Below are 10,453 nucleotides of genomic sequence, written 5' to 3'. Positions count from 1 at the left end.
CAATGGTTGCATCAATAGGGATACCAACAACATCTGCAGGGACATCACAATCATCTGGTAGTTCCTCTATAATACATCTTTTCAAATGAGGTAAAGTGGTAGCAGGGACATGTTTAACAGCTTCTGAATCTTCCTTCCAATCTAAAGGTCGAACTGTTTCAGGAAAAACAAGATATATGTCAATCTTTGTAGCCCGATTCCTCTCAATATCCTCTACAATTCTTAGGATCTCCTTATCCCCTACCACCATGAAGCCCATATTAAGCACATTTCCTATTGGTTTGTACATAAAACCCATTGGAAGTTCATGTCCTAAGTCCAAGGTCATTCCATCCAATTCCATCCTAGTAAAGTAATCAGTATCCACCCAATCAACATAATCAACTTTACCTCATTCATATCTTCTATTTCCGAATGGAGTAAATCAGCTTCCCCCAAGGTGTATTGCAATAGTGAAGATGTTAGTATGAACACATGTTAAATAAAGACAACTCTGGTTTAGAATACTGCCCTAGTCAATAGAAATAAAAAATGATATGTCAACACTTCACACACACACAAACCGAAACACAATATAGTTCACACACTTGAAGAGCAACATAGTCTACCACACGATTGAACCATGGACCACAACAACAAAGATTCCCTTCAATAAACAAAGCATATATTTCAATGGACCCCACTCTGTCAATTGTATGCACATGCTTCCCAACAATAATTTTACCCAAATTTAATAATACCACCTACTGTAAATCAACAAAATTCTCACCCCCAAAAAATTTGAAAACCGACACCCTTCCCCGCCCAAACTGCTCTATATATAGTATCATTATCATTCTCCCCAAAAATTTGTAAAAACACTTTGGGAAGAAATGAAACCCAGTCAACAGAAAAGACACCGTAGTCAGGTGGTTGTTCCTCTGGTTGTCGAATGTTCGACATTGTGGAGGTAAAGTCATCGTTGTCTCTTCCGTGCTAGGGTCGATCGTCTCTTCGATCATAGGGGGGAAAGCTTCGATCGTTTTTCTGGGTATGGAATTTTTAGATTTTTTGGTTTTAGATTAGTTTTAGAACTTGTTATTAAGACAATCAGTTTTTTTTGTTATATTTTTAATGGTTAGTTTTTTTTTTAAATTAGAAATCAGAAACATTAATTGTTTTTGTTTTAAATTTTAATAATTTAACCTAATCAGGTCGTGCCACGTGTATCCTATATACCCCTAACGGCTCAGGGACCAACAGCTGCACGAAAACATTAACGGTAGACATTATTGTCGCTAAATTTTTTACATAAGCATTTAAGTACAACAAGCTTAACTACATAGGCATTATTGCCGCAAATATCCCTTATTAATATAATATAAAAAACGATTTAAAAAATTGTTGCCGGTAGAATCTCTACCGAGGATATTGTTGTCAATATAGGCCTACCAAAAATGGAAATTTGGCAGATTTTCACCGACGAAAGTTAAATTCTTCAACGACAACAATTAGTGTCATGAAGCGGACTTCTACCGACAACCCTTCGACCATAAGTTGTCGGTATAGGGTCTACGGACATTATTTATGCTTCTGTTGACAATATTTGTCGAAACCCCATTTGTAGCAATGACAACATATTTGAAATAGCATAAATATTAAATATATGTACTGCTACTATGTTGCTAACATGATTTGAAAAATAAAAATGTTAATTTAAAATACAACACGCACCACGTTGTGATGGTAGAGAAAAATTGACCCAATTTTTATTACAAAAAAAGATAATAATAAGTTACTAACATAAATGCCTCTTGAGTTTTTTATTGTTTGGAAATTCTGTTCTTTGAGAAATATTTTTTGGCAATTAAGTCCTTTGATTTTAAAATACAACAGTAATTAAGTTATTTTAGTTAATATTTTAATAAATTTTATGGATAATTTTGGTATTTTCTAAATATTATACACCTCTAAATATTTTTACACACCATATTTGTATAGAAAACTTAAAAAAATATATAGAAATTAAGAATTTTTTGAAAAAATAAACAATGAGGACTTACTTGCTACTATTTTTAAAACTTAAGAAATTGATTCCCAACAAAAATTCTTAAATAGAGTAAACTTTGTAAATCCTATAATTTGCATTTTTATAGAAATATCTTTTTTCTTAAAAGAGAAATTGGTTGATTTAATTGTTTCCTTTTATTATAATTTTTGGAAATATTTGTTTTCCTTTTATTATAATTTTCGGAAATATTTGTTTTCCTTTTATTATAATTTTCGAAAAATAGATGTTTTCCTTTATTATATTGTTCGGATTTGTTTGGAAATATTTGGTTTCCTTTATTTCAATTTTCGGAAACCCTCTTTCCTCTTTTGTGTTTTTTGGTCAATAATATGCTTCCTTATTTAGCATATATTGTCTCATTTTGTTTATAAAGGAAACAAAGTTTATTGCAAATATTTTGTACTTACCCAAAGTTATTTTTGGATTATTTGCTGATATACTTTCGTGCAGCTCAAGGATTGCAATCAGGAAACTGGTTCTTAATATCATTAATTATTGTTTCCTTTTTGAGCTTGTTTTGATCCGACACAGGTCTGAGCTGTCCCCACCGATATCGCATCTGTCGGATCAGCATCTTCTAAATAAGGCAACTCTTTGACAATCAATAATAACTTCTGTGATTCTTGCCTTTATTAGAAGAATTCTTTCTCTGCCTTTGTGAGCATGAAAAAGACTCTATAAATAGGGCTCTAAAGGCAGTGAGAAAAGTGAACTCTTTGGTGCATTATTTGTGAGCTTTATTGTAATATTTGTGAGAGTTCCTCTTTGTTTTCAAGATCATAAGTATTCACATGATCTTGTAGTAACGTGTGTGTTTAGTTTTTTAGTGGTGAGTTTATACCATGTTCATGAGTGAATACACATTGTAATTCGAACACAACATTTATAGTCTTCGGGAGAAGATTTTTACAAGCCTTGCATCAGGAGGATGCAAGCACTCGCTGGCCATTGAAGGGAGTTCAAGTGGTTGAGCGTTTCAATCAAGATCAGATTAGTGAAGAGAAGTACAACAAGTTGCGGCAAATCTCAAGAGGGAGTCTTGTTTTGTTTAAGTCAATGTTTTTGTACTTGTGATTCTTTATTAATTGGTTTTATTCTCTAGGCGTGGCTCCAAGGAGTAGGTTATCCGAAATGGTTTCTGAACCTTATAAAAATTCGTTGTGTTCTTTATTGTTTTGCACTGTCTTTTTATTGTGTTCAGTTTCTGTCGTGACAAGTTCGGTTTCTGTCCCGACAGAACTGTAATCTGTGTACACAGTTAATTACCATTCCGCACTTTAATTAATTTACTTGGTTTAATTAATTTGGCAATTACTAAAAACAGAATTTCAAACTTTATAAAGTATTTATACTAAAATCTTAAATAATAATATATATTATTACACACCACCCCTTGGCTCGAGGAGTGGTGGGGGCACCCCTTCTTTGTCAAAATGGTGCTTGGTTTGAGCCCCAGATCTATTTGTAAATATATATAAGAATTTTTTTAAATAGGGACATCACTTTTGTCACAATTATATGACGTTTTTTATTTTCGGCATATAAAGAGATTATAACTCAATTTTTTTTATAGTTATAACAGGTTTCCCGCCAATTTTTGGAAAATTCTGAATAATTTATGCTGCCGAAATCATAATTAAAATAAGTAGTTGCACGCGTGTCTGATTTTTTTTATACGCTTGGAAAATAAACTATTTGACTTTGATTTCGGTACTACAAATTATCCAGAATTTCCTAAAAATTGGCAGAATTATTACTATCATTTACATTTTAATAAAAAAAATGGATTATAATTTCTCTAAGTATCGAAAATAAAAAAACACATCTATAGTAGGAGCAAAAGTAATGTCCCTACCTAAAATACTCCTTATATATATAAATATATATTTGGTCGCCGTTGGTGATGGTGTTGGTTCTCCTTAGTGGCGGTGGTGGTATTGTTGTTGTCCCCCTTGTAGAGAGGTTTTGTCACTCCTTCCGTTCCTGGTGGACTGTGTCGAATTGAAGAATTGTATATAGTATTGGAATTATCATCATGTTTTGAGCTATCAATGTATATATATATATATATATATTTATTGTAACATGTAATGATAATAAAATATATATCATTGCACCGTACAAGACAATATAAACTAGGCAGCTTCATACTTCAATAATTAGTTAGAGCAACTCTAACGCATTACACAATTCTGCTTTCAACCAACACAAAAATTATGTAATTTTAACATTATTTTTCTTTTCTTAACTCCAATTACAACACTAAATAAGTATATTTCTCTCCAAAAAAAAAAATTCCTAATTACTATATTTAATTAAATCAAAACCATTATTATACTCTACCAATTATTTTCATTATTACAGATTATATTTCTCTAAAGTGCCCCCACTAAATATAGTGGAGCACATCGACCTATATACACCATAAGTTATACCGTTCAGTTGGATTATGGTTGTTCTTGAAATTCATTAGTGTCAAATCATTAGATTTGTCTTAACCCCAAGGGGTTGCTCTAGTGGTAAGGGTGGTACTTGGGGTCTTATCCACCCCAGGTTCGATTCTCCACGAAAACAATTAAAAAACCTTTTTGGGGCCACTAGGACAGTCTCCGGTTGAAAGCGCCAAGGCCTCGAGGGATTAGTGGGAGTGGGCCCCTTGATACCCTTGGTTACAAAAAAAAAAAAAAAAATCATTAGATTTGTCTTTATGGAATATCCATACAAGGGAATATGGCTTGAAAGTGAAAGATTAAATCTTTGGCACCCCTAATCTTATGGCAAATGCCAAATTGGCAATCTCATGTTCGACGACATACATAACACAAACATTTATATACAAGGCCGGTCCAATTAGAGATTCTACAATGGCAACAAAAAGTTACACGCTAATCACTATTTGGTCCCATATATCAAACAACATTATCCATTCTAACTAATGCAGAATAAGATAAACATAAGCAATCAATTTATATTAGGTAATTCCGTCCCTACTAAAAAAAAAGTGAAAAACCGACCTAAAACTTGGTACCCTCCACATCGTGCCACGTGTGACCGACCTCGTCATACTATGCATTATGAACACGTGGCTTGTGCATGGGGCAAGGCACCCTAATTGGCATTAATGAGAGATTAATTAAAGTAATTAGCTCAAGAAAATAGGCACATGAGAGCATGAGATGTAACCAGTGTACAAAGCGCTTTGCTTCATTGCTTTTGGCCTAGATCACTGACCCCCAGCTTGGACGACGGTGCTAATTTACTTCCACACGCTTAAGGAAGAATCCGATACCTGCTACGATATTGCCACGTGGCATTTCCCTTCTCTATATATAAGTTGGGTCCTTGTCCAAAGTTCTAAGCTTTGTGTTTGTCCAGTGTTAAAAAAACCCTTTTCCAACTCTAGCCAATCTTCTCTTATTTTGTTCTTTTTGTCTCAAAAATCAAAAACCCACTAAGAAGAAAGATGGGAAAATTCAGTACTTTGGTTTCTCAAGCTCATTCACTTGCTGGGTACTCAACACTCTCTACTCAAACTCTCTTCATATTTTTGTTATATTTTTCTATATTTCGTTTTTAATGGTTTGATATTATCTTTTGCAGGCCAAGTTTGGCGTTGATTTATCCCTTGTAAGTTTTCTTAATCATTCTTTGGTTTGGTGAATGAAATCTTTTTTTTTTTCTTGAGAAGTAGATGAGTTTGACATATGGGTTTGTTTTTGTTTTCAATTAATAATATATAGGTATGCATCGGTTATGGCCCTGGAGAGCACATCAAAACTTGATGATGAACAGTGGCTTGCTTATTGGATTATATACTCGTTTCTCACTCTTGTTGAAATGGTTATTCAACCAGCTTTAGAGTAGTAAGACTAGCTAACAGTACTACTTCCTTCTTTTTTATGTATAAAAAAATTCATTATAGAAAAATATTGATAGTAAGTTGCTATTGGAAGATACCAATCTTGAGTTATAATTTTTTAAGTTTTGTTGTTTTGTAGTATACCTATTTGGTATGATGTGAAGCTGTTGCTGGTGGGTTGGTTGGTTCTTCCCCAATTCAAAGGGGCAGCTTTTTTGTACGAGAGATTTGTGAGAGAGCAACTCAAGAAGTCTAGAGGAACGTCTCAAACTCAAACTCAAACTCACAACAAGGGAAAGGCCAAGTTTGTGGATTTCATTATCCCAAAGAAAGTGAGTATCTTCATTTATTTTTGGTTTTCATATTTCCAACTTGTTGCTAGCACATTTACATATACACATTTCTAAATTTGATTAGATTATTATTATCCCTCTATAATATACATATATATATATATGATTCCACTTGTTTTGATTTGTGTGACTATTGATTGTTCTTGGACAGGGAGAGCATGAGGCTCATTAAAGAAAGCAAAAGTGCATGGCTATATAAAATCTTGCCATTGAAGTCTTCAATTCCACACTTCTTTTTTTTCTTTTTAGGTTATGTGTTATAAGTTGTCGGTTGTACTAATTTAATCTCTACTCTTGTACAAGTTAATTACTCCATGTAAGGCACCTGTTTTTGTGACCCTTAATCAACTGGCTTCTTTTGAAACATCCACAAATGTAAAAGGGAACGCAGTCTTATTTTGTTGTAAGATCTTGTGAGGTTGTGATGGTTGCATATATAATACTTTGACCTTTCGAAAAAGAGTGCCTATATTTCTCCTTAAAAGTCTTAAAAGTGTAGATAGATTTCAAGACTTAGTTCACTTTAATTAACCAATGAAATGGATGGCTTTTTGACTTAGTTTCTTTTTTAACCTATTGTATGACATTTTAGTGGGAATCTATATCTGATTAGGGATGATCCTCAGTTTTTGTATCTATTCAATTAGGTCGGCCGTTGCATATATATCATGTATACACACTAAATTTTATTAACTTACATTTTTGAAGGTCCCAACTTAACTAAAAATCTTGTTATGTATAATTCTATACTTAGTCATATAAATAGAGTTATAAAATCATGTAATTCTATAAGAAAATCCTACTTTAAAAAGTTACAAAAACGTGGGAACAACGCACAATCTCTTATATATTATGCACTTGTTTTTTAGTTTCAAATAGCAATTTCGCATCTTTATTTTTTCTGAATACGTGGTGGATTTTTTTGTTTTGTTAGATAACAATTCACACTCTATTTTACAAAATAGATTAAAATAGTACTCTAAATCTAATCTTAGTCAAAATATTTTTAAAAAATACAATGATCAAAATAATATTTTTTATAAATAAATATATTGATATTATACTATTCCTATACAGATTATAATAAAATAACACCAAGCTTTACAAAAATATTTTAATTTTTGATACATTATACCTATGCACAGTAACTCTACGCTAAATACCAGTATTTTTCATAAATTTTAATATAGTATAATCACACATAATTTTTTTTATTTAAATTCTTATTAAAATACTGCAGAGTCTTATTATTACTATTATTATTATTTTCATGATTCAGATTTCAATTAATCTTGGTCTAAGAAAATATACAAAATTAATGAATTGAGTTGATTGAATGAAATCCATGCTGCTGTAGAGTGTAGATATTTACACTGATTTTTACTTTCCCAAGCCTCAATCATGAACAGTGCCAACGACTTTAAGAGAGAGTCCATGCACGTTTGAGTGTTTTGTTGGTTCTGCAAACATACCAGAATATTCAATTGTTTTTAGGGAAATCTAAAAAAAATATACTCAAAGTTAAAAAAAAAATGGAAAATATGGTGGATTACAAAAATACGAAATTTTTGGATAAAAATATGGAGTGACAAAAGTATAAATACAGAGTGACTTTTAAATCGTAAATGTTGACGCGGTTCTTCGCCAACAGGTAATTAGAAGAAGAAGAGAAAGAGATTAGTGCTGATAATGATCCGTACCAGATATATGATCTTAGAGAGTGAGAGAGGTGACTCAAGACACGGTTTTTAAGTGGTTCAAAGGTTAAAATCTTTCTACTCCACTAGTCAATATTATTGATATACTTTGGGAATTTGATTACAAAGTATTTCTTACAATTGAGAGTCCAACCCCTATCATCTCCAAGGTCTCCATATTTATAGGAGAAGGTACCTGGGAGTTGGTAAGAAGGTCATCCCGTGACCCTCTTACCTATCGTATCAACTCTGTGACATTCATGATTAATTCCTAAACCTGACACATAAGTGTGGTCAAATCAATAGGTAATGAGATAATGGGCCGCACGGCCCAACCCAGTCGTGGGTGTCTGAATACGCACGTTCCTGCTGCGTGTCCGAGAAGTCAGGGGGATATCAGACACGTGATGTCTGATATATGCACGTTTATCTTGCGTGTGCAGACTTTACAAAGAGTCATAGCCTCCATATCCAGATCGTACCACGAGCTGGATACGTAACTCGGCCTTCGGTCTTCAGGGTCCGGACACAAGTCCTAAGCAATCTTGGCAAATCCTTGAGTTATCCCGAGCTCAAGAGGTACGACCTCTTGACGGGAGCTCCGATCTTGGGGATGTACATGGGATAATCGCGATTAGGCCGCAGCTCCGACTGCTAATCAGCCCGTGGTAAAATCAGGGCGTACATCTGCCCCCCAAGTCCCTGCTCGTGGTATGCCACGTCGTATTGGACCACAGTAGGGGCTTTTAGGCTTCCCCATGGACTCTTCACATTCCACCTCTTACGCAGGCGCCTGATACGTGGAACATCGTGGTTGGTGACGGTACATCTTACGAGAACCGCATTTAATGGCCTAGCCTAGGTCCAGCCGTCGTTTCGTATTTCGAGTGGAGGGCCTTGGATCCCTCACCAGGGTCATCCAACGGCCATCTACACGTGGTCCTTCACGTATATAAAACGGCGTGGCCACCCTACGCATGGGCCACCATTTCATTCGAAATTTTTCCACACTTCTCTCCTTCTTCTCTCTTCATTTCAGAAGAACAAACCCTCTTCTCTGTGGCTGCTGCTTTCAGCGTTCAAGAAGCTCAGACGCACGGATTTCTTCAAAGCTTTGGAATCCAACGCACTGATGCAGCATTCATCAAGGCGATACCTCCGTCCACCTCCCAGCCAAACACTGTAAGCTTCCTGTCCATGTGCGTTTTGAAAATATATGTCACTGTAGCTTAGGTAAAAAATTTACTGTAGCTGCATGCAAGGGTTTACTGGGTTTTGTGGACACGGAGGGTGAAAACCCTTTTTAGGTTGGGGTATCTTTGCTGTAGGAAATTACTTAAGAGTATGGTTTTTGGGATGCTCTTTCTGGGGAAATTTCTGGGTAGGATTTTTGGAACTTTAGGGTGCAAAACCGGGTAGCTTAGGGAACACGCCTCACAGGCGGTTTTGCAATTTTTGCCTACTGAAAATTTGCCCCCAAGGCAGATTCTATCATGACCCTCCTGACACACGAATTCTGAGTAATCGGGGATCTGTTGGGAGCACAGGCGCGTGTTCATAGAACCGCGTGGTCTCACTCTCCATGGGCTGGGCTTACCTCAGCTCGTGCAAATAACATTTGATTTCTCCCTCACGCTTAGGTCGCCTTTTCTTAAATGTTTTTCTTTTGTTCGTTAGGCGACCAGATGGCACCAAAAAGGAATGTCCCACAGAAGACCGTTGGAAGCTCGGCCTCCCAGCAGGACAAAGGCAAAGCGGTGATGCCGGACTCTCCGATCCCCCACTTTGGGCCGGCAGTGGAGAAGGAGCTCGAGGTGGCTCCTGATGCATTTTTTGAGGCGGAAAAGATCATCTCAAAAATGACCGACCAGGTGAAGATCAACAAGATCTTCCTTTCCCACAACATCGCGCTGGGGAAGGCGTCTGTGGTTGCCCGACCTGCTGCAGACGGCGAGCGGAGTTGCGCGCCGCTCGACGAATCTTTCGCGGCCTGGAGCGGCGAACACTTTAAGGCGGGGGCCTTCCTCCCACTGGATCAGTACTTTGCTGATTTTCTCAATTATGTGAGGTTGGCACCGTTTCAGCTCCCGCCCAACTCCTACCGCTTGCTGGCAGGGTTGAAGTATTTGTTTCAGAAGCACGAGTGGGAGGTCCCCACTTCTGCGGATATTTTATATTTTTTCTGCCTTAAAGCCAGCCCGGACCAGCGGGGGCGAGACGACGGGTTTTATTACTTAACCCGATTCCCCAATACGGCTGCGGTCATCGAGCTGCCCAGCCACCCCTACAACTTCAAGGATCAATTCTTCATGTCGACGGGGTTCAGGAACTGCGAGCTTCACTACTTCAGTCGTCCTCGTAAGTATCTTTTCTCCTTAGCTCGTCAGTTAAGTGTCGTTTTAGCTCCTCCCGTACCCATTTCTGACTTAGACTATTCCTGCAGCCATCTTTGCGAGGACAGAGAAATCCGTGACCCTCGGGGCCCAATACGAGA

The 10,453-nt window shown here is 36.3% G+C and overlaps 1 protein-coding gene across 1 annotated transcript; it reads left to right on the top strand.

The window, feature by feature from the left end:
• The first annotated feature begins 5,275 nt into the window (after positions 1-5,275).
• On the top strand, positions 5,276-6,702 carry LOC133830030 (HVA22-like protein e). Its single transcript, XM_062259922.1, has 5 exons — positions 5,276-5,560; positions 5,651-5,677; positions 5,791-5,913; positions 6,049-6,241; positions 6,414-6,702. The coding sequence occupies exons 1-5, from the start codon at positions 5,514-5,516 to the stop codon at positions 6,432-6,434; spliced, it is 411 nt and encodes a 136-aa protein (XP_062115906.1). The 5' UTR covers positions 5,276-5,513; the 3' UTR covers positions 6,435-6,702.
• The last annotated feature ends 3,751 nt before the right edge of the window (positions 6,703-10,453 follow it).

This window comes from Humulus lupulus, chromosome 4, assembly GCF_963169125.1.
Source record: "Humulus lupulus chromosome 4, drHumLupu1.1, whole genome shotgun sequence".
Taxonomy (NCBI): domain Eukaryota; kingdom Viridiplantae; phylum Streptophyta; class Magnoliopsida; order Rosales; family Cannabaceae; genus Humulus; species Humulus lupulus.
The sequence above is the reverse complement of the archived record's forward strand: the minus strand, read 5'-3'. Positions and strand labels throughout refer to the sequence as shown.